The 25,760-nt window shown below is 33.5% G+C and overlaps 1 protein-coding gene across 2 annotated transcripts in view; it reads right to left on the reverse strand.

The window, feature by feature from the left end:
* Positions 1-4,444: 4,444 nt before the first annotated feature.
* lov (jim lovell) overlaps positions 4,445-25,760 on the reverse strand; it is a 437,315-nt gene continuing 415,999 nt past the window's right edge. For both annotated transcript variants that reach the window (XM_069843710.1, XM_069843711.1), the window contains 6 exons: positions 24,905-25,321; positions 23,311-23,562; positions 20,860-21,009; positions 19,026-19,098; positions 17,207-17,326; positions 4,445-14,104 (listed from right to left, as the gene is read on the reverse strand). In XM_069843710.1, the coding sequence (XP_069699811.1) occupies positions 13,389-14,104; positions 17,207-17,326; positions 19,026-19,098; positions 20,860-21,009; positions 23,311-23,562; positions 24,905-25,321 (1,728 nt within the window). In that variant the 3' untranslated portion in view covers positions 4,445-13,388. The remainder of the gene's footprint in view (positions 14,105-17,206; positions 17,327-19,025; positions 19,099-20,859; positions 21,010-23,310; positions 23,563-24,904; positions 25,322-25,760) is intronic.

A 25,760-nucleotide genomic window follows, 5' to 3' on the forward strand; every position in this document is an offset into this window, starting at 1 on the left:
TAAATTATATAATAATATTAATAATATAAAATCTGTTGTGCACAACCTTATAATTTCTCCTGTCCATCATTGCTTTGTCATTGTGAGAAATTAAAAATAACAACACAGGAACTGAGAGTACTTCTAACAGCCACCAAAGCAGGTTTTATATAAGTTAAATAAAAAAGTTTATCCTCATATTGTTTGAAACCTGAGTGGGCTGTTATACTAGATTATCTATACACACTGACGTCCACATACATTCACACGAACACACACACATGCATGCATGCACGCACACACAAGCACACAGCACTCTTATTCATCTGCTCTTGAAAAATAATTACAAACAAATCTAATGTCACTGTGCACTGTGCCGGCCAAACAAAGCAATACCATACTAAAATTCTCTGGGGAGAAGTATAGAGAGTACAGGTAAATTAATACTGATACTGTAGTAAAATATATTACATAAGTGATCTGCAACGTTGTATCACATGCAGAAAAGTATAAAGCTGGTTGTATATGATCAAATTTTCGTCAATTCAATGCTTCACAAGACTTTTCAAGAAATCTTTAACTGCCCTGAAAGTAAATAAGAACATGTTCTAATTGATCAAAGACTTGACAGTTCTTTGAGGAAATTCACCAAAAGGATTCGAAAATATTATGGCACCAAGAACCACAAGAAAACATGCAGTCTTCGCTGAGTCAAGTTTAGAGTTATTTTAAATATATGAATTAAACCCATGTCTATATGATGTGGGTTATGTGGAAAAGCACAATAAAATGAAGTAAAATAATGCATATAAGGAAACTGCAAGGCAGGTATCTCGAGTTACATACCAGAACATTTATATTTTTCGTGTGAAGAAGATTCTAACCTATAACCTAGGCAAATACTAATCGTAAATATTTAGTTTTAAAACAGTATGCAATTGTAATATTCTTCATTCTATGATACAGGTACCATACAGTTAAGTAATACAAATATTGTTTTATATAACATAGTTATTCTTCAAAGGATTTACCGGTACATGTTTATATTGTAACATTTGGTTACAATAAACTTGAAGCATATGTTTTAAAATCATGTGCAATCTTTAGCAATATGAAACAGACTTTAATAAATTTTGTTCAGTATTGACCAGTCTTTGACAAGTTTTCTTGTAAAGTATTGAATTGAAAGAAAAATTTGATTGTGTACAAGTAACTTAAAAGAATTCCTTTTCAACTCCTATATAATACTGAGTAACAAAATGTAAAACAGTTTATGTAACAAAAGTTCATTCAGTCACACACACATATCAATATATAGTATTCTGGTAATTATAATATTTACTGTATCTAAATTGCATGCCCTTTTACTGGAAGCCTGAAATTTGGTTAAATAGATAATCTCTCCTAGTCAACTATTGATGTGTCACGGGTGCACGCACATAAGTACATATGTACATACAGTGTCGCATGAAATAACAAGAGTGTACGAAAAGCCGTCCCTGAATGTGGAACTTTACCCTGCAATGATTACGGAAGAGGAGAAAGAGAAGGAGGGGAATGAATGTGTAGTTGTGTGTAAAGGGGGGAAAAATAGTCTAAACAGTACAAGAAAAGTTTGTGCTTCGTAGCATCGAGTTATGCTGTGATAGAAAGTGTTTTAAGCTTTCCAATAACCTACTATTTGTGTTAAAAATATTTTCTTTAAAAAAAATATGCACTTGCCATACAATATCAGATGGAAATGTTACTTCAAATGAGAGCACAAAAATAAACTGAAGATCTGGCACGTCTTTCTACACAGAACGTAGGCAATAAAATTCATCCCCACTTTGTCAGTACACACTCAGAAAAACAGCCTGTCACGAGGATGTCTGGAGAGAGCTGTTCATACATGTTAACTGATTTTTTTCTTCAAAAAAGTCCATTACAATACTAGCGGGCGTGATTCACGGTACATATTTTTCTGTATTTTTTTGTAACACCAAATTTGATCACATACCTATTTTTTGTTAACATATTTTATACATCAAACATCATCACCAACCCTAATTTTTAGCCAAAGCAAAACAAAAAATCAAAAGAAAAATATAACAGAAACACTTAACCGACTACGGTACAACGATTTGTACAGCACTTCTTTCACCTCTTTTTTTTTTGTAAAAGTCTAGATTATGTATTTACAAGTGGCCTAACAGAAGACAAAAACTTCTTTATGGTACGAAAATACGAGCATCATCGTCCTGAATTGTATTGTTATTAATTATTGTTTATATATTCAACCCTGAACTTTCCAGGACAGATTTTATATTAAACTATTAAGCAATGTACCCATTTCTCATACGTTTTTCCCTTACCAGACAAATGGACGTTTTATATCGACATGTGGATATGAATGTGGTTACTGTCGATATATCACTCCCATTAGTGATTGCATGCTGTACATAGGCCTATGCGCAACTTGAGAAGTTCGTTCTCGCATCTACCTCTTCGGCATTCAGTCTTTATGGACACTGGTGTTGCATGAATCTATCTCATCAGTGTACCACTCTATCACATAAAAGCAGCAATGTTACAAAGAGCATCATACTGCGAATGGCTAAGATCTCAGGGTGCAAATCATGGTAACGCTCACTTGGTTAACTTCACAGTTGTATGAAACAAAGGTGTACAACTGACGAACACTTAATATAACGTATAACAAACAACTTGTACAAGGATAATAGCACGCCTTTTATAAATTATATCACATTGTTTCGATATTGAAAATATATGTTCCTATAAAGATCTGGAATACAGCAGGAAAATACTCGTAAATTGCATAGAGTTTTGAATGTGTAATAACTGTGCTTTTTGAAATGAATATAACAAGCAGTAGGCTACTATTCATTATTACTATAGCTCATTTAGATATAGGGATGTCGCACAGAGAGGTGGAATCAGCCAGAAAGGGCATAGCGAATCTCACTTTTCAGACATGAACCAAAATAATGAGATTAACCGTGCACAGAAAACAAAAGATACATTGACTAGTGCACGAAATTTAATTAATTTTACTTTTGGCATATTTTCTACGATTTTCAACATTGAGTTTTTGGCTATTTCTTCAATAGTAACTTTACTTCGTTAATTAACATGTCCACTGCCATTAATTTTTGGTGTGGCCACATGGCTCGCTCAGCTGTCTTTTGCAGTATCTTTTCTTTTAATCTACCGTGAGATTCTTATGGTTGTCCAGGTAGTTTCCACACACTGGTTCTCGGTAAGTGATAGCAATAGAGCTGAGACTATACCATGCACTCTCATGGAGAAAAATGTTCTAACAACATAATTTGCAAGCACAGAGTAAAATAATAGCTGTTATTAATAAATGGAATATGTATTTATATAGTTCTACGAGTTAAATTGTTAAAATTGAAATTATATTTTTTTAAATTAACTTATACTTAAGTTTTTCTTAACCCACATTGTGTCTAATAATTATGTTTATTCTTGTTAAATATGTGTTTGGATAATTCCCTGAGCACGAGTTTTTACTCCTTCAGGGAAGAATTCTGTTTGTAATTTTGTACATGTTATTTTACTAACAATAAACTTATATCTTAAACTTAAAAAATTAATCTGGGTTACCACATTACAGCAGGTGCTCTCATCAGAGAATAATAGTAACTGAGGATTTAAGACACCACAGACTAAAGATTGACTAAACCAATTGCAATAAACGAATCCGGCACCAGGAGATCCTTTAGGACTTAGACTTTACACTTCAGTCGCTTTGTAAGGTCTACATTTTAGTCCTTTTGTTGCTTCCTGAGCAGAAGAATAAGAAATGTCGGCTTGCTGTGCATGTTTTATAGGAGATCGGCAGAGGTGTTATTGTAAACTAAGGACTGCTTGATTCGCGAAGACTCTGCTAAAATAATAAATACTCGCGATAACTATCAGTTGCCTATCATTACCGCATAAGTTATCCAGCAGGAGAGTCACACCCAACAACCACGTCCACTAGGATTTCAGTTGGCAGAGCATATAAAACACGAAATTCAATTAATGCACTGCGTAATGTTTCTGGAGACTGTTTTAAATGCTCAATTAGTGGTGTTTCCTGATTAATATTTCGAGAACATACTATAAGATTATTACTTTTTTTTTAATTTTGTTTCTAAATAATACATAGCTGTTCTTTTGTCTTGTGCATGCACATTGTGTAGTTCGAGATTCTTTCCTCCATGCAAGTGCATGCTATAGTCTCAGCTCTTATGCTATCACTTGCTGGGAGCTAGCATGCAGGAACTACGTGAACAATCTTAGGAATCACACTGTGTAATTAATTGATACACTTGTGAAATTCAAAATATTGGTCTATTTAAGATTCTAATATTGTTTTATGGTGTGATAATATCTTATATCACAAATTGCGCTGACAATGAGAGGTCTTAATCTTTCTCATTCCCTGTTCTTATATGACTATGACCTATACAGCAGCTATCACACCATGGCAGTGAACATATTAATAGTTTTTTTTTTTTTTATAATGGTTGAATACGAGGAACTGAAAACACTTGCTGAGTTATACAGAAGTCCTAGGATTTGCGTTACTGGCACTTATTCAGTAGGTGAGAAAAACCTCTTAATTTAAAACCTTAGACTTAAAAAAAATAGCTTATATACATCGTGAATTATAATTTACTCCAGGAATTTGGCCAGCCATAACAATGTAACGATAATAGATACAACAACAAAATGCATTTGTTTGAAAGAGACAGTTTCAAATATTGTTATGCCTTACTCTTATACTCTGATATAACAATGTGTTCATGCGGCCACGAATGCAAAAGAAATTGAAGTTACGACTACAGTCAGAATATGCACAGGGGCTGAGAAGGCTTATTCCAGTCTGGAGCTTGCAAGGAACTTCATTATCATGGTGCAGCGACATTTTCGTGCTAGATTTCACAATATTGCACCTACAGACAAAACGATATGCTAGTGGTACCAATAATTCGAGAACGTAGGATGTCTGTGCATACCTAAATACCCTGGGTGATCAGGTCCAACTGAGGAAACAGTCGAACAAGTGAGAAACGTCTTTCGACGTAATCCCAGGAAGTGAACGAAAGACTGCAAATGCATCTAATGACAATCCATCACTTCTTGCTTGACCTCCTCGATCACCGGACTTTTGGATTTTTTCATGTGAGGATTTATTAAAGACACTCTTGCCTCGAAACTTACAGGAATTGCGAGACTACATTACCACAGCTATTGCAGAGGAGGACATGACAATTCTGCAACATGTGCAGACTGACTTAGATTGCAGAATAGACAACTGCCATATCATGAGGGGCGGTCTTATTGCGGATTTGTGAGGTATATTATAAAATTCTGAACTTTTATATTTAATATTGCCTTTCACTATTTTACCCTACTCTTAATTGTTGCTGTGCAGCAATATCACGAAATCCTGGCGTAAACCAATACTCACACTGTAGTTTGGCCGAAATAAAAAAGCATTACTGTCTGTGACTGTACTCAATAATAAAACTCCACAATTAATTAATTATGGCTGCACTCGAGAAACTAGGAAAAATAAAGAATCTGAACTTCATAAAATGAAATGAACACTTCTATTATCATTATTGCCACACAAAAGAAATAGGTGGCATTCAGCACTGTTAATGTGAAGTTTACACATAAGAAGCTTAATTAATTATAATTTTACGTTATAATGGGTTTAATTAATAAACTACAGAGCGTTCGCCTACGGGTGGGGCCAGGAAAGCGGCATGTACTGATACGCTGCTTTGTGCGCGCAGTTGTTGAGGCACGCTCGACAATCAAGGACATCAAGGTCGACAAGTTATCAGTTGTGAGCCAGATGCTGCAGTATTTAACACGTACAGTGCAGTTTCTTGACACAGTTGCTTAAATATTCAGCGTGTGTGTAAAATTTAACAATGCAAAACGCAAAATTCACGCTTGTACAAAGAGTTTTTATGTATGATGCATATGTGAAAACAGAGTCATGTAGACAGGTGCATAGGCAATTTGAAGTGAAATATCCGGGTGCTCCAACTCAGGGTAGAGAAACTGTTAGACGTCTTGTTAACAAATGAAGGACAACAGGGTCGATAAATGCTACAATTCCTAAGCGAAAACAAAGAGTATTGACGGAAGAAAAAATTGATGAAATCAGTGCATAATTTACACACTCTCCTAATAAATCTCTAAGAAGTGTTTCACAGGAAGTTAGTGTTTCAAAAACATCAGTCTTTACTGCTGCTAAACTTTTAAAATTAAAACCCTACAGAGTATAGTACAGAAAACGGAAGCTTACGGATAGATGATTCCCGCAAGTGACACTGCAGGCAGGCCGCTTTCCTGGCCCCACCCATAGGCGAACACTCTGTATAAAATGCTTAATTTTACTACTATTGACATATGTATTTACTTTCGGTACAGACTTTCTGATATTCACTCCACACAGTAGGTGAAGGAAAATTGACTCTTGACTGTTTTGCTATGGTATAATAAGCTTTCAAAATTATGCCTTCCGAAAGAGCTGTAAATTATAATTAGACAGTGTTTCTCAAATTGTAGTCCTTTTCAAATGGTATATTAATTATTCTTGTTTTGGAACTTCATAATGACCACTGTTAAATTACATATTTTGTCATTATTCATATATTAAGAAGCAATTAAAATAACAATTATTTCAAGTAAAGGTTTGTCAGATTATCCACGATCACATTCTTCAAGATCCTTTCATTTGCAAAGTCACTAAAGGATTTCTTTGTCTCCACTACTCCACTAATCCCTAGCTCAGAGATCTACAGTAGTAAAGAGTGTCAAGCTCAATGTGTTGCTACTTTTCTTGTTTAACTGATGTAGAGAAATCAATAGAATTGTTTAACATTAAGTAAGAACAGGCATGTTTCTGACAATTTTGGAAATGGTTTTAATTAATATTATGATCAGAAAAGTTATAGATATATATTTATATATAAATCGAATCAATGAATTATATAATCCGATTAACTGTTTAAAAATGTTTAATCGATAAATGAAAGCAATTAAAATTATTGTGTAGTGGAGGAAACATAACTGCCTTGTGAAGTCTGTGTAGCACAAAATCTAAATATCATTTGATGTTGTGAGCTCCTATTTATGATTAACAGGTGATTAATGTAAACTGATGTTCTTGTCTTCTTGCTTTAGAAAGATAAAAGTAATAATACTGTAAGTACAATTACGCACAAATCCTCCTTAATAACTTTTTCTTAGAAAATGCAAGTTAGTCAATCATTTCCTTTCATAAATTATGAAAAGGGTATATGGTACTGTGTAGGTACTGTATTTTAATTACAGACATGCTGTCCTTTGTTAAAATAATAACCCGAAGGAAGCAGAAGTTTGCAATTATTGGAAGAGGATTGATTAATGATCCGAATAATGATATTTCTTGAAACTGAATATTTCTGTTTCGTCCGCTGCATCTGTTGGTCCCATTCTTAATAAATGATACTCTGAACAATTTTTATCTGTGTTTTTTGACAGACAAAATTCTTAAATGGTGCCAAATAATTTGTATTAGCAGTGACTAGAGTATATCAGGGAACAGATATAGGAATTACTGTATTGCGTGATACTGTTATTAGCAGCCCATGAGGTAACAGATTCATTGAACCTAAATGTCTGAAGCACATCTACAAAAACACGTGTTTGTCCATTTGGAATTAATAATAATGGATATCATAACGTGTGTACAATTACCTAATTCAAAAGCAGAAATATTGATTAATTAATTGTGATGAGGACAAAACGAAATAATTAGTACTGTATTAATTTTTATTCAAAGCCTCTTTCTGGAAACAAGAGACACCACTTCCTAATTCCTTCAGCAATGGAGGGAAAAGTAAAGCTTCATAAAATGCTTCAAGATGACATAATTATAACTATAATTAAATATTGAGTCATAATATTTTGGAATCATTTATATGGTAACAAAAGTATAAAACAAGTTATTTTCCGTTTATATAAAAATACATTGTAATTGTTTTTATTGTTAATTGTAAAATTTATTGTGAGCTATTCAGTGTCAGTTGCCAAACCTGGCAAGTGGGATCAGAATTGGAATCTAAATTTAATCTAGTAATGAATTAGTGTTTCTGCTACTCATTTTCAATATATGGTACCCTACTGTATTTAATTTGATACTATACCACAGGTTTACTGTTGAAAGCATATTGTTTACAGTAGTTATACGTATTAATAATAATAATAATAATAATAATAATAATAATAATAATAATAATAATAATAATAATACTAATAATAATAATACTAATAATAATAATAATAATAATAATAATAATAATAATAATAATAATAATAATAATAATAATAATAATAATAATAATGGTGTGTATTTTGTTTGAAAAAAATTATAACATGAAATCTATATGTAGTCCTTTCCGTATATTTCCAAGTAGGCCTAATAGCTAAAACTAAAATGATTATGTTATTGAACAAATTTCAAATAAGTGAATAGTTGAGGGGAGAATAAGTCGAGATTTATGTACTTTACATACTATACCAAAGGTGTACTATTGAAAGCACATTGTTTACAGTAGTTACATGTATCTATATAATAATAATAATAATAATAATAATAATAATAATAATAATAATGGTGTGTATTTTGTTTGAAAAAATTATAACATGAAATCTACATGTAGTCCTTTCCAAGTACTAGCTAAAAACCAAAATGATTATGTTACTGAACAAATTTCAAATAAGTAAACAGTTGAGGGGAGAATACGTGGAGATTTATGTACTTTACATACTATAAAATGCTTCCTGGGAGACTTTACTTCCCTTTTGCTGACAAATTTAATACGTAAAGTATAGCTCTTAAATGTGAAGGGTTGCTGTTTTATAGATATTTGTATAATAGTAGCTACTATATTAATAAGTTTTAACTGTTACACTTGTAAATGTTAACAATTTAGAAACTACTTTGTTTTCCCACCCTGCCTTGAATAAAATCAACAGCATTTTCTGTAGAATATATTTAAGGCAAACACATTTGTTTTTAGTAGTTTTCGACATGAAATGAGTAATTTACACGGATCTCCTGTTTTCTGTAAACACAACCCACTGTGGTGAGGTTGTATTCCTTTCTATACTAACTGTGATAGAATGTCTAAGATGATAACAGAAACGTGACGAAGTGATGCTAGGGGAAATGGGATTACCCAAAACCCATTACCAATTCTGAACACAGTTCAGTATTTATTCCCTTGTTGAAATTACCGGTAATAAAAACAAAATTGGAGTGTGTGGTAATACTGTTTTCGTGATGTTTGTCAATCACGAAGTAAAAGAGGTTAATTTCGGTAACAACTAAATAATATCGAACTACTATGAATATCATCAAATAATTTTGAGTAATATGAGAGAAGGATAAATGTAAAACTACTTCTGTTCACTATTAAGTCACATAAGGTCATATGATATTACATAATGAAATTAATATTGAGGTAGCATGTTGTAATTTAACTCCAAACAGGTCTGTAGTTTTAAATTCAAATAAATGTTTATGTAACAATTATGAATTTATTTTTTGTATTGATATGTAGTGCAAGCTTCTAAATGGTCTGTTAACCTCTCATAACTTGAAAGTATACTTTTTCTAAAACATAAATAAAGATTGAATTTTGTTTGTAATCTAGTTTCTGGATGTAGAGAAGAATCTATAGTTTATGTATATGTGATCGAGTGTGAGAAGAACAAGAATATCACATTAAACATATCGATATATGACAGGAAATGAGCTACCTCTATTTGTGAGCTACTGTTTAAAATCATACATGAAATGTATTTCAGAACTACAAGTCACTTAACTTCTTTGATTTTGTTGCCAATAGTATACAAGAGGAGTTCTATGATGCTTTCTATTTATACAAGGATTGCATTAGTTTTATCAGCGAGTTTTGTTGAAATTTCATTGGAAACTTTGAATACAGATAAATGATTATTCAGAACTGCTCTTAAGAAACTCTGAACTGCATCAGTAAATAATTTCGTTAATAATGAAACGCATATTTCTTTGAAAAGGCCTAATGGAAGAAGTATTAGAAAGCAGGATACTTTTTCTCTTAAGGGTATACCGGGTATGTATATGAACGACCACAAATATTATCAGAAAATGCAGGCTCTAAATTTCTAAAATTTTATAAGAAATTGAACTCACAATTGGACAAAAATTACAAGGTACCACAACAAGACTTATTAGAACTTAAATATCTGATAAAAGTACTAATAATATTTTTCAAACCAGTTTTATCAAAGAATGAAAAAAAAACAAAAAAATTTTGCAGTTACATTATTTGGTAACCATAACATTATTATGGTCTCCCTGACATCTTTAATATTTTTCCTGCATGTAATAAACACTTACAGTATTTCTGAAAAGTAGACTACTCTCAGACAAGCAGAGTTGTTTATTTTAATACAATTAATTTTTTATTTGTCCTATATAAAATATATTAAAATTTACATAATGTTTTGTGACCTAATTTTTTCCATTTTCAAAGAAATGTGCATTATTGTAGTTTACCTTTTGTATAAATGCATGTTAAATCAGTGTACAAAATTTCAGAATTATATGTTTAATGGTTGTGGAGTTATGAAATAATATGTGTCAAAATTTTCAAATTTTGGAAAATTTAATTTATAGTAAAAAGTGAATTCTAAAAAATATTATTAGTAACCTTTTTTATACTTTTATCAGATATTTAAGTTCTAATAAGTCTTGTTGTGGTACCTTGTAATTTTTGTCCAATTATGAGTTCATTTCCTTATAAAATTTTAGAAATTTACAGCCTGCATTTTCTGATAATATTTGTGATCGTTCAGGGAATAGAAAACTAAGTGAAAAAAGAGAAGAGTCGGGAATTCAATTGGAAAGAACTGTTACTTAAGAACAAAATATAACTACAGCCCTATCCATAAAGTTTATAATGATGACATGTTTAAAAAGCTGTAAAAATCTACAGTTCTGCGAAAATGAAGATTTGTGAAACAACGCAAATGCAGCTAATTGCTGTTAAAAATATCACACAAATACTGTTATTTCTTAAAGAGAGTTGATATTTACTTGATGTTTAAGATAATAAGTTAATTCAAAGAAGGGCACAGTTATTACACATCTAAATTGTAATTTGTTTGTATTAGTGATGTGTATCATTCACAAGAGTAGTACCTGATGAAAGTAAAATGTTTAATTCTGTACCAACACATCATACTGAAATGGACGCTGTGTAAAATTGATCGTGCATATTCAAAATAAACTTGCTGCTGTATTCCAGTGAATTACCTGTGTGTTTGTGAATATGTGTATTTGTCGGTTCCCTGATTCATTTTTAAGCTTGAATGTATCAAGAACTGTGATTTCTGAAGGGGGTGAGCAAGGCATTACAATACCCTACTTTATGCAGTTTTGGATTTCTTGTTAGCAGTGACATCCTTAAGGAAGAGTGATTTTGATTCTTCTGTTCCAACGTTTAAGAGTACATCCATGAATTTCATTTTGATACTAGAATTGCCTTGGCTAATTTTCACTCATGTCAAACAACTTGCCATTCACAATGATTTTCGAGATGCATTTAAGAACTAGTCAATAGATTAGAGGCAGACACTAGAAAGCAAATGTCTAGAACAATAAATGACAGTAGGTATGCGCCTTCTTGTAATAGAAAACACATCCTAGCACTATGCACTAGGGCAATTTTGTCATCAATTTTGCAATATGGGACACCAAAATCAAATATACACTATGGTTCAAGGTACTAAAATAATTTGTGTGTTGTGTGTGTACATGTGCAAGTAATTTTTATATATACGTGTCTTCTATACACTAGAATTCCTAGAGATTTGCATCAGTGGGGGTGCGATTTCTCCAGAATACGTTCTTACATTGTTAACCACGATCATATCAGAATGGTCGCATCGAATTTAGATCCATGTAAGACTTCGATGAGTCAAGTTGCAAAGTGACTTTAGCTATCATAAATCGTATCCGGAGCAAGTTTGACATTGCAAATTGAAACATCGGTGAGTCTTCGAATGGGCCCTGGAAATCTGCCACTACTGCTTGCTTTTTAAAATGGCTTCACAGTTATCTTGCATGACAAGAAGTAAGGACCGCATGGTACATTTTAACACCGAATCGTGCTCTCTCGTTCCAATAACAACCAACAACGTTTACACTTAACATTCTGAAACATTACAACGTACATCTCATTCTTCTTTCACGTGTTCGTATCACATCTACAATTATTTGATACAGTGAACCGTACCTTGCTAATCTTTACAATGGTTCCCTTTCATGCATGATTTGTTCCAAAAAATCACATTTGGCACACATCTGTCCCAGTGTGCCTTCAACCTTCGCGTAACAAACTTTGTTTCGATAATCCATTTGAAAAATTAATACAAAAAATGTATTTTCTATCATCTCATGTCTGAACTGTGGATATAATACTCTGTCAGCTATAAAAATTCATTTTGTATTATTCATCTTCAAACTTAAAATTATGCATTATTTGGTATAAATCTCTGCAGGAACTGTTGCTGTTGGTTAAGAAATTAACTTAATTAGGACGTACTAAGTATAATTAAATATAAATATGTGGAACATTGGCATTTGAAGTCAGTCTTGTAAAGTAAACAATGATCGACCATGTACAAGAAACAATAAAGTGGATACTACAATGGTGCCATGAAGCCACGAGTATCCATCCATTTCTGGCTGTGAACCCAGGAAGCACAATGCAATAATATCAACAAAAGACCTCTCGGTGGCCCACAACGAATTTATCTCAGCTACATCACAACTCTTGCTATGAGGGAATTCTCCCCCACAGATTTAAACTTTTTTTTATTATTATTTTGTTCTACCAGCACCCATACTTTAACAATCACATACAGTTTCATTTAGATCTGGTAAGAAAGCACAATGTTGCTGTTCCCAGAGGATCTCCATTTTGCCAAGGTAACTCGAGATGGTCTACTGCTTCATACTGCATCTTTAACAAATTCCTGATAAAGTAAACTGTTATAAAATCTGTATGTACTAGTTAGAAACATTCTGAGGTAATTGCGCATTGCATTCTGTATAAAATTAATATATATATATTACTGTATAAAAATGTAATCTATGTTGAAGGTTTCCATATAAAATTTACTGTCCATTATAAGTTTCAATAGACCCCCCTCCCTTTTCTGATACAAAATGGCCGATACTCTGGTAAACAACAATACCATATAATTCACTAAACAATAAGGGCTCTGTTTTGCGATTTTTTAAATCTTGTCCTATTTGATAATTTTATTAATTTTACCGTCTGCTAGTTTTGTCCATTCTGCTCGACGAGTTGTTGTGTAGTGGTGTCCTCCTTGGGCGGTTGTTGTTGCTGTTGTTGCTGCTGCTGATGATGTTGCTGCTGTTGTATTGATTCGTGTTCCTCCTCCATCGAACCGTTGTTTTCTCTTGACCGTCTTCCTCCATTGCTGTCGTCTTTGCTGTGAGCAGACACATCAAGTGGGAGGGGCATGGAAGGTGGAAAAAGCTCGCGGTTCTTTTCGGATTGGGGCAAGAGGTGGATCATGCTGACAGGGACTGGGAACGAGGCACCGAAGTCGGGATAGAAATTTGCAGGTGAATATGGGTTGAAACCACCCGGCCCCACTGAGACCAAATCGTGTTCCGAGCCCGGTGGAACCAAGAGTTCATCCCCAGCACCTGATTTACTGCTGGCATTGTTGTTATTGTTGTTGTTGTTCCCTGGCACGGGTCCCATGGGCCCCAGTCCGAGCAGCTCCAGGGGGCCTCCAGGTCCTCCAAGGCAGTCCTTCTTTAGCTGCTCCAGCTTGAGTGACTTTCCATATTTGCCGCGCACATACATAAGCAAACTGTTGTATGGGATTCCGAAAATGCGGGATGCCTGTGATGTTGTCATCTTCTTGTTCCACACGTGCTGTAGTGCCTCGGTTAACTCGGCATTGGTCCATGACCGAGGTGGACCCCCTCGTGGAGCACTGTGCTGCCCCTTTGGTCGACCCACTGAAACCACAGCCATCTTCCCTGTGAGAAATGCTGGTGTTTCAGATACACCTGTTAACTCATATTTTCTCGGCTAATCCAATGTCTTTGTTTCCTTACAAAATACAGTAAAACTTCTTTTACACATTTGACACATACATTTTTCTATGAAGTCCCGGCAAAATTCCAATACTTTCCATGTTAATTTATTTCGGTTATACATTTTTAATTTATATTTTTTTACACTAGATGGCCTAGACAAATTCTTGCCTATGTACCAAGAGGAAGGAGAAATTTTGGAAGACCACGATCCACTAGGGTATAACACTTGAAGGACATGAAGAAGAAGAAGAAGAAGAAGAAGATGATGATGATGATGATGATGATGATGATATGACGATGACGATGATGATGATGATTTTTTTACACTTATACGATCGTATTTTAAATCACAGCAGATACAAAACGTTATTTCATATATTTTAAATCAATTCTGCTTGAAATCAGGTTTGCTGTGAAAATTTAAGAAAGCGAAAATACAGTAGGCTACATGTTCATTGTTAAGATTTGGCTCATTTTGAAATTCATGAAAATTCTAAAATTCGAAGCTGTACATGCTTTCCTCCACCAATTTTGTATCCTTTAATGACGCAGTTACTGCTTTAGAAACAGTGAAACATTTTGTAACACATCATTATGTAACAGACAAATCTGAGAACAATTATCACAATTTTAGGGCACGGATTATTCCTTAGTCAAAAATAATTTACTTTTTGTAAAATAACCACATGTTATTAAATAAAGATGAAACTCGAAGAACAAGATAGGCCAATGTCATAGATTTTCTGGATTGGAGTTTGAAATGTAATATATCAGCTGGCTTTGGCTCTAAGCAGCTAAAATTTCCTACAAATAATCTTACATTCTTCAAGAATATGTGTTATAATTTTGAGTACAGTATTATAGACTCAAAGATGGCTTGACTGTGAAGTTCTAAATTTCTCTTGTGAAAATTTTACAAAATTGACTTGACTTGTTTTCCCAATACAGTCTTCAAATGTTATTTCAGATGTTATTAAATACCATTTCAGTTGCACGTTTTTCTCACTTACGCGTTTCTTTCTTCAGACCCTATAAAAACGTATAAATGAAGTTTTACTGTAGTTAAGTTTTTTCCAGCATTGATTAATATTACAAAATCATATTTAGGTTTGTAAAATTTGAGTATACAGTATATTGATATTAATTGGTAAATAATTTGATCAAAGGTTATCATTTTAGATTAATGTCAGCCAACAGAACATATTTTGGACTTAAAAAGCAATTTGGTCCCTGATACCTTAGCCTCAAGACAAAGACCAAAAGGATAAAAGTCTCTTGAGACTTTGTATCACTTATGGTTGTGAAAGTTGGACTTTAACACAAACGTAAGAAAATAAACTTAAGACTTTTGGAAGGAACATTTTTTGCCTAATATGTGAGATTGGTAACTGGCATGTTAGGCATAATGTTGAATTAAGGCCTATGATTATACTGATATAATTAAAATAAAAATTTCAAGAATCAGGTGGCTAGGACACCTATATGTTGTAAAGAAGGAAGATATATGCCAAAAAGTCTTTCGAGTGTTGTTCCTGCTATTAGGTACAAATAAGCAAAGAGTACCTACGAAAATTAAAAAAGAGTAAACATTTTGTAAAATCAGTTGCAATAACTTATAAATAAAAATGATGGTAGTATATTCGTGATAAAGTCCTGGTGGGAAAAGAACATTAAGAGTCAATCTCATACCAGTTTTTGAAGTACAGTAAAACCCCTGTCAACCAAAAACTGGTTTAACTGAAACGTGTAAGTTATGTAACTGAATTTTTATAAAGAAATTTAAAAGTTTTACTATGTATTGTATTTAAGAAATATACAGAATTTATGTACAATGTATATATTTATTTTTAATTCCAACACTTCATGGGCAAATTATAAGGGCAAAGTATAAGCAGTTCTGAAGACGTGTAGTTGTCACTAAGCAGATCGGAGAAATACATGCAAGGGCCACAACACATCCTATTGTTTACATGAGGTGGCTAATCCACCCCTAGCACTAAGCAGGCGTGACATTGCTGCCAGGAAAAGATGAAAACAAAAAACCCAAAAAAAAGTTCTGGACTTTTTCTTAAAGAAATATAGTAATGAAGAATCAATGTTTAGATTTGATAATACTGTATCTCCTGTGTGTATTGTAGGATTTTTTTTTTTAAATATGAGTGATGCTTTCATATACACAACTTGCCTTTTAACTCTAAAATAAAATATGACATAAATTTATTATCCAAATGTCGCTTATCCGAAATAGGGTTAGGGTCCTTTATTTCGGTTAACAGAGGTTTTACTGTATCTAACAGGTTAGCTGCAATACATTTTTCTTTGAGAAGGGAAAATTGTGGTTTGTCATTCCTTAAAAGAACCTTCAATGATGGCTGAATTTGTTCCATTTTTTGGTCGTGTTTCATATTGTAATAAAAACTTTTCCTTACATGTTCTTCTCTTCTATTCTATTATTCCTCAGAATTAGCACGTCTACCTCTTTTTGACAAACATAATCTCGCTTTTCTAGACCACTCCCTGACTGTTTTGAATGTATTGCTAATCATGAAAACTAAGCTTCATAGATCTGACAAAATAACTTGAAATTTATTTAGGAAAACTCACTTGTATTTTAATTGTTGCTTATCACTCGTTACTTGTCATTTGTTCTCCAATTTGGAGAACATTAAACTTATGCCTGTTATTAGCTTAGCTTATCACTTATTTGGCTTGTTTTAAAAAATAGGCCCATGTACTCATCTGCAGTTTCAGTCAATATTTTTTTTCTGCAGAAACGCCTATCTGTGTATCAGGTAATTGATGGGGCAGCGAACAGTTGGCTGGTCATTTTTCTAAGTTACACATGTCGTAAATTTATTCCCTTTTCGAATGAAGCCGTGCTAAGAATTTATTGTCCCTCAAATTTTTTGTAACAATCTGTTTCCCAAAAAGTAGTTAATTGTCACAAATTGTTTGTTTTAAATATAATTTGAGACTAAAGATACAGTAAATAATAATTTATTATACAGAAGTTACTCTTACTTTTTCGTTTGCCAATAATATGGTGATTTTCATTTCTTGGTTCTGGAATGTCGTTCAGGAGAGGGTTTCGACAACTCTCCATGCCAGGAAAGAAGCCAAGCTGAGCGTCCAGTGAAAAAACTGAAAACACATGTAATTATTTAACAGTATAAGACCAAAAGTGCTTGATGACAGTTCGAATTTCAAATTCAGAACTCGGCAGAAAAGAAAAATAAATAGAATTGCGAGATATACCTACTAAATGGAATATAGTACAGTGAAACCTCTCCTTACGGACACTCCTTATATACGGACAGAGTTTTATGTTCCAGCTGAGATAATATAGAAATAATGATAAATTTAACTCTTGTATACGGACACTCTTAGACACGGATGTGGACAGCTGTTTCACAGTCCTAAAGCTTACTTTACCTCCTGACTCCGAACAGAACTTGGATGTCAAGAACTACTGTGTTACAAAAATGAAAAATTTAGCTTTGAGAACTGTAAAGAATTTCATTAACATGAAAGAAGACAATAAGGGTCTCGTAGGTTACCACTAGCCCAGCTATAGCCAGCTTGTTAGCTGGAAGTGGATGGATAAACAAAATCATAAAATTTAACCTGTCTGATGGGTCCAAAGCTTCCGCGATCGTGAAACTGTATTCGACACATGATAGGGTTTGTAGGATTATTCTCTTCACTTCAATCAGTTGTTCTGTTTCGAGAGACACAGCACCTGAACGTAAAGGTTAAGTTGAAAACTGTAAATTACAGTACTGCATAACTGTAGACATAGAATAAAATTGCATGGCACAGTACTGTATTTTCCTTTTTCATCTTATCTACTGTACTTCAAAGTTTCAAAGAATTTACTGTAGTATACTGTATTTAGAATTAAACTACAGTAATACAGTTCATTCAAAGCGTGAAGGGATACATAATGCATATTATAAATTTACTGTTAGATTGGGGAGCCTCCCTCCTAATAAAGGACACCTCCCAGATGTGGACAGATTGTTACGTCCCTTCAATGTCCGTAAATGAGAGGTTTCACTGTACATGGGAAACAATCTTTGAACTTGCACTGATGAACTTTAGAGAAATATGATTCTCAGTAGAAGGAAAATTTTAAAATTATTCTAGCTTTATTCATTCCATAGCAATAACAAAAGTAAACGAGTATCACATCAAAGTTTTTTTAAGAAGCAAAACTGCCAATCCTTTTAACACATTCATAAGGCTCATAATGATGTTTTAAAACTTTTTCAATATTGCTCCTTAAAGAGCATACATAAAATGTAGTTCCGTAATCGCAGTTTTAAACATGTTCAAACTGAGCCTATGATACATTTTAAAATCTGTACCAAATTAGCCCGACTTTTTTTACTGTATCCCATTAGTCCTACTTGACGCTATTTAAATCATTTCCCTACACATATATAATAGAAAATTAAAAATTAAGAGGCAATATTTAATAAGTCGTCATGATCAGTGAATTCTGACAATGTACTTCAAATAATATTACCATTAAAATTTTGCATTATTTTTGAAATTCTAAGTTGCCAGTACCATTGTCTTACAAAAATTAATATATATACATTTCCAATCTGATCCCAGTATGAAATCTGTTCTGTTCATTGTATCTCCCAACGTGTTTCAACTTCTATAATTTTTAGGAGCAGCATTTCAAATTGAAAGGATTCAATAATTGGAAATTATCTGTTCGAAATAGTGACAACAGTATAAAATACAAAGTTCTTTAAGAAAATGAACTTGAAAAGAGTTAAATAAATTTGAAAAATTTGAGAGATTTTGTAGTTAATGTAAGATAGCTTACCATGAGGGGGTGTCATAGTTAGAGCTGATACAGACGGGAGTTGTGGGAATCCGGAATTTTCAAGCGTTGGGTCCTGTCAACAATAAATGACTCACTGTTAATACATTTACACATTGCATAACAAGAAAGCTTACTTACTTATGCAGTACTAAGACCTGGTTGCAGAAAGACCAATTGGCAATGAGCTTTACTTTCGTTGCAGAAAGAACAATCGATATTTGATTGGGAATCAAACTTCCATCAGACTTAGTCTACAGATTTTTGCTGATTAGTGACTGATCATTGATCAAGTGTATGTTGTTTATAGTGAAATTATAGTAGTAATTCTTATAGTTAAAGTAGTTAATAGTTACAGTAGGTATAGTTATATTGTTCTAAACTGACATATTAGATTCTTCTGATAAAGAAATTTTCAAACAATATGAAGAAAATAATATTCGGTAAATATCCATAAGCGATGCCTGATGTCATAGCTGATTGAGATCATGATTTCTGACTGAGACCGGAAAATTATAAGTTTGTTTTTCTGCTTCACCGAAACACCATTCGTCTTCTTATTTTCTATTACATTCATAAAGCCCTCTACAATGTTTAATAAGAAGGCTCTATTATTATCAGAAAAATTCGGCTCCTCACGTTTTTAGTTCTTTTAATTTTTTTTACTTTATTCTGTAGTTTATACAGATGGAATCTGCCTGTTTTACTTCTAAACAAAACAAAACGGCTAGCACCACGTCCTCTGCATACATGAGTAATAAGACCTCTAGATGATGGGTGATTCTATTGATATCTGCCATTCCTATATTGAATAGGGTCGGACTCGTCAGATCTCCTTGTAGCACTCCATTTGTTTGTGATATGGGATTTGATGCGCTTGTGCCAACGTTTATTATTATTTCATTAATAGCCAGTATATTCCTGATGGCTTTTGTTAATTCACTGTCTCTACCGATCATTGTTTCTAGCTTTTGGATTAATGTTGGTCTGTGAATCGAATCAAAGGCTTTAGAATAGTCAACGGAAACTTCTATATAGAGTGAACTATAAGTAATGTCTTTCAGAGGGTTATTCTTTGAGATACTTTAAACAAAAAAGTTGAATGCAATTTTGCTCGTTTTTGCTTCCTTTCGAGATATAAATTGTTTTATATGAAATATTTCATAGCATGTTTTGGAAAAGCCATTGATTTAATTTCCGAAATGCTCAGTCAATTTAAGAGAGCAATATATTATGATAAATGATTGAAAGAATTTTAGTTTTATCCTTTAAATGTGCAAAAATTTGATCCGAACAAATGTAACTCTTCGTCCTGTAAAGGAATTCTAAAATGTTAGATTTGTTCAGTTCAAGTTTCTGCATATTTAAAGGACAAAACTAAATTTTTTTCAATCACTTATTATCATAATATACTGCTCTCTTAAATCGACTGAGCATATTGGGAATTCAATCAATAGATTTCCCAAAACACACTATGAAGTGTTTCATATAAAACAATTTTTATCTCGGAAAAGAAGCAAAAACGAGCAAAATTGTATTAAGCTTTTTTTGTTTGAAATGTCTGAAAGAATAACCTTCTGAAATTAATGACATTACTTATGGTTCATCCTGTACATTTTCCTCTGGGGTGTTAAAGGATTGTGGCACCATTATTTAGAAGTTCTGGTGTTATCATGAGGCTGGCGAGCTTCAAGTAGGCATTCATCAGTGATATGTAAAACATAATTTACACTGAAACATTCATGTAACATTAAAAAATCCACCTGTTTACAAGCAATAAAGTTAAGTATTACTCGGCTTGATGACAATAGGTTGAGTAAGTGAGAAGTCACATTACCGGGGGTGGTGGAGGCAGACTTAGAGATTCTGTGCTGTTACAGAACTCTGCTCGCTCTCTTTCTCGGTCCCTGTCTGGTGTGTGCATATCGATGTGTGCATTTTCTGGCAGCTGAGATTCTTCGTTTTCCGATTTGAGTGGTGGAGGTGGCTGAAAGGAAATAAAAGTATTGAATTAGTCACGCTTCTTAATGAGCTTTGTTTATGCAGTGGCGTATACTGGTTAAAGGGTTTGGGCTACCGCTGACCCTATTATTACACAAAATATATCTAACAATTACTTTAATTTTAATTACTATGGTAAAACTAATAATACAAAATTATTATATTATAAACTTTTTCTTTTGTAATTTCCTTGGGCTACTGCCGGTAGCCCCGGTAGCCCGCAAAATACGCCCCTGTGTTTATGTATTCACCATGCTGTCATCAAAAGAAAGGGGTGAAGCAGAATGGTTGGCTTGGCTTACAGGGCTGGATCCAGGTTGGATCCATATTCACACTGGCTCAATGTGAGCCCTATAATAATTATAAGAATGCGATGATTTTTCCAAGTCTGTCTTATGGTCATTGGGTGTCATTCGTGAATAATAATAATAATAATAATAATAATAATAATAATAATAATAATAATAATAATAATAATAATAATAATAATAATAATAATTCTTTATTTATACTGGCAGAGTTAAGGCCATAGGGCCTTCTCTTACACTCTACCAGATCATAAAGTATACAAGCAGTTAAAATTTAACAAAAAGTTAAAGAACAGAATACTAACATATTACAAAAAAAATAATAAAAATAGCATAAGAAGATCGACACTAAACAACATGGAAATAATACCATAATAGAAAAAAGAAAGTACCTAAAATACATTGGAATATAGTAAAAGCAACTCATTTAGTACAAATGGTTAATATGGAAAACGTAAGGAAGAATGTAACAAAATGGAATATAATAAAATAATAATAAAAAATAAAAGAAATACGAATATTAAATAAAATTCACAATAAAATGGCTATGCTAATAAATTCATTGGCTGATAAAGAGAACAATTTTTATAAAACTATCGCAGAGAAAAGGGCTTATAACTGAAAGGAATCTGAATTGAAAAAGTGCAATTTTAATTTATTTTTGAAACTAGACAATGTCCGACAGTCTCTGACATGTTGTGGTAGAGAGTTCCAGAGATGAGCTGCAGCGACCTTGAAAGATGAAGAGTAGAAGGATGTTCTGTGTTTAGGTATGGAGAGTGTGATATGGTGTTGTGAGTGAATATCTATTTCGTGATATGAGGACAAATGTTGAAAACGAGAAGCTAAGTAGCTAGGGTTAGAGGTTTGAAGAATATTGAAGAGTAAAGTGAGAGAGTGAATAATTCTTCGCTCTTTGTGAAGGGCTCAGGACAGCATATTTAGTGAAGGTGTGATACGGTCAGATCTATGGACGTTGCAAATAAATCGAACACATGCATTATGAACACACTGTAGTCTATCTGTCAGTCTCATGTTAAGGTCAGTGTAGAGAGTGTCACAGTAATCAAAATGAGGCATCAAGAGCGACTGTACTAAATTCTTCTTGAGAAGCAACGGAAGGAAATTTCGAATTCTTTTTAGTGCATGAATTTTCATAAAAACTATTTTACATGTGTGTGTGATTTGAGTATTCCAACTTAAGTTTTTGTCCATATGAATTCCTAGATTTTTTACTCTTATCACTGTAAGGGATAACAGTTTCATTCATTTTAACAGGAGATAAGTCACCTGTGTTTAATTTACTTAGAAGTCATTAATGTCCCATTATAATTGCCTGTGATTTCTCATAGTTCAATTTCAGTCCAAACTTTTTCATCCATGAAATAATTGATTTTAGGTCATTGTTTACTTCATTTATTGCGTAATTTAGTGCTGATATAGGTGCAGAGATATATATTTGTAAGTCGTCAGCAAATAGGATATGTCTACAGTGTTTAATAGATTGTGATGTATGTAGATCGTAATCTGACACTAATAGAAAGAGATTTGAGTGCTCAGTTTTAGGAGGGATTTCCTGTTCGACGACTGTGCTAGTACTGCTAATGACTCCGATGGAATATGATACCAACTTGATAGCTTATGTATGTATTTATTCACACTGCAATGGGTATATACCCGGTGGCAGTGGTTTCACCGCAGCCAGGTAGACTGGCGCACCGGCACCAACTCGCTCTGCGTAATTGCCCTTACACAATAGACGGTGGATATGGCCTACTGGGAACTGCAACCCATCACAGCTGGATCGAGACTTTGACTTTCCCTTCACCTTGCCTCCCTTTCCACGACCCGACATGATGCTACTCCTACTTGCAGCTGTTTAACTACAAGGCAAACTGCACCTCTCACGTCACTGCATAGAAACATTCTATATGCACAGTAATCTCTTTTAAAAAGTTTATAAATTGTGTTATCCTTACCAGTGGGTGAGGTGATGTGACAGGCGTTCCAGGAGGAGCAGGAGGAAGCGTTGGGGCTGGCGTAATGTTTCCGTTGCTACTAATGTTGTTGTTAGTATTGCTGCTGTTGTTGTTACTACTGCTACTGTTGTGATGTTGATGCAGTGGCTTCTTCATGGACAAATTCTCTGCTGTTTCTGTCAATGGTGATGCAGGTGGTTTCGTGAGATCTTGTGCCCCGCATTGATCCCCTGATCGTCGTCGGGGCCTTGCCTGAGCAGATCCAACAATATTTTGTGTCACTTTTGAAGACATTATTTGCATTTAAACAATAATGAAACGTAATTTATTTCAAACATTTTTTTTCCCTTGAAATTTATATACTTTATTTCTGTATATAAAGCCCATTCCAAAGTTAAAGCCAGAAAACATTTACAATCTCTATATAAACAAAATCTAATTTCAATAAAACTCAAATACAGACTGTCCAATTGGGGAACAATCGCTTTAGAAGTAAAGTATAATAATTGTAGAATTTCACCTTTGCTCTTCATCATTTATATGTTTACTATTATTAAAGAATTCAGGGGAACAGGACATGGCTATATACCCACAAATATAAATATAAATCTAGATACCATTCTTTGATATTTGCTGAATGTCTAGTTCTATATATCATATAGGAAGATGATTTGCAGCATTTTATGTCATAGAATTTAAAATTAATAGCAGAAAGATACCAGTTACGGAATTTCATAGCAAAGAAGCATTACTTAGTCAAATCTGTTTAGTTAACAAAATTTTGGAAAGAATAAATGTTTTTAAATACCTTGGATGCAATTTATAATTCCTGAAAGAATTGAGTATTATTTTCAGAAAAAAAATTCCAAATATAATGGTTTTCAAGCCAACTACTGAATAGTGCAAGAACACATAAGTTTGCCTCTATATAAATTGGCGTCCTCTTTGCGAAAATGTTAAAAATAAATTGAAAATGATTATATGGAACGAGAGTTATTTTCTGATGGTCATAGACCCCATTATCATAAATCTCGGTTGTATCAATAATGATGATGATGATGATGATGATGATGATGATGATAATGATGATGATAGTGATTTTTAGCTGTGACAATGAAATGGATGGGTTAGCAGAGCTTGAGAACTCTGACTAGCAGTTTGTGATGAGAGGTTAATGTTTTCAATTAGATATTTAGCGCTCATCTTTGTTGTTTTCACTCAGTTCTCTCCCCTTTCCAAGTGACGTCACCCAGGCTTTCAGATTTTCTGCACGAGCTGTACAATTAAATACCTGAGCAGAAAAATGTTGCAATGGAAACACATTTCACGTACTCTATTTTGTACTGTAACAAATGCTGTTTGTTGAAAATAAAAGTACAATCTTCAATATATGCAGTAGAATCTAAGAGGTTTTCAAAAAACATTACAACGCTAAGCATTAAGTGTTTCTTTTCTATTCCCGTAAAATTTTTAATTTAGGCTTGCAATGTTTCTCCACTCAGCTATTCAATTACAGATCTCTAAATGAAATTTCTAAACATGAGGACAGAAACAAGGCTTTTGAACGCATATACACATAGATAAATTGACTGACCTGTTTTCTTCGAGGCTGGGGCGAGGTGCGGTGATCGATGGAAGGTGGAGGTGGGTTCTCGCTGAATGAGATATGTGGCATGTGTGGGAGTTGTGGCAGTTTGAGAGGTGGTTCATAGTTGGGTATAGGAGACGGTGAGAATGGAGACAGCATAGGTAGCCCTGCTCCCAGTCCCACTGCTGGATCAGATGCAGGAGCTCCAGCAAAATTACGTGAGGTGGAAGTCGGGGTGCTATAAAGACCCAATTTCTCAAGACTTGATAGCGGTGGCGGAGGAGAAAATCCTGCGCTGTGCGCTGAGGAGTGCAACTGCTGTTGATGCTGTTGTGATGATTGTTGTTGTGATTGCTGTTGTTGCTGTTGTTGCTGTTCCTTCTCTGGTAAGACTTGTTGTTCTGTATGTGCTAGGCCTCTTACCTAAAATGAACGTTATGAGAACTGCATTAACATCATCACCTTTGTTTACTCGTCTATTGAGCTAGATATTTTTTTAGTAACAATCTCGAGATTTGTAAAAATAAACACAATGAGACATAATGCAAGAACGAACAAATTATAAATTATTAAAATTATTATGTCACACGAAAGTTACAGAAAATTATGATTATAAAACTTTTACAAGACATAAAGACTTTTTGTTGCTAAATAAACAACATTTCGCCACGGATTTCTGTCTTAATAGATCATTCTTCAATCATTTACTTTTAGAATTTCAATGGCTGCAGTTATCAAAATTTGAAGCATGGTCTACATCTACATAATGGCCATCATCCTCTTGGAAACTTTTTTATCACTTGATAAGAAGACCTCTGTTGGCATGCCTATCAATATGAGTTCTTTATAAAGAGTGTAAATT

This window comes from Periplaneta americana, chromosome 13 (assembly GCF_040183065.1).
Source record: "Periplaneta americana isolate PAMFEO1 chromosome 13, P.americana_PAMFEO1_priV1, whole genome shotgun sequence".
Taxonomy (NCBI): Eukaryota; Metazoa; Arthropoda; class Insecta; order Blattodea; family Blattidae; genus Periplaneta; species Periplaneta americana.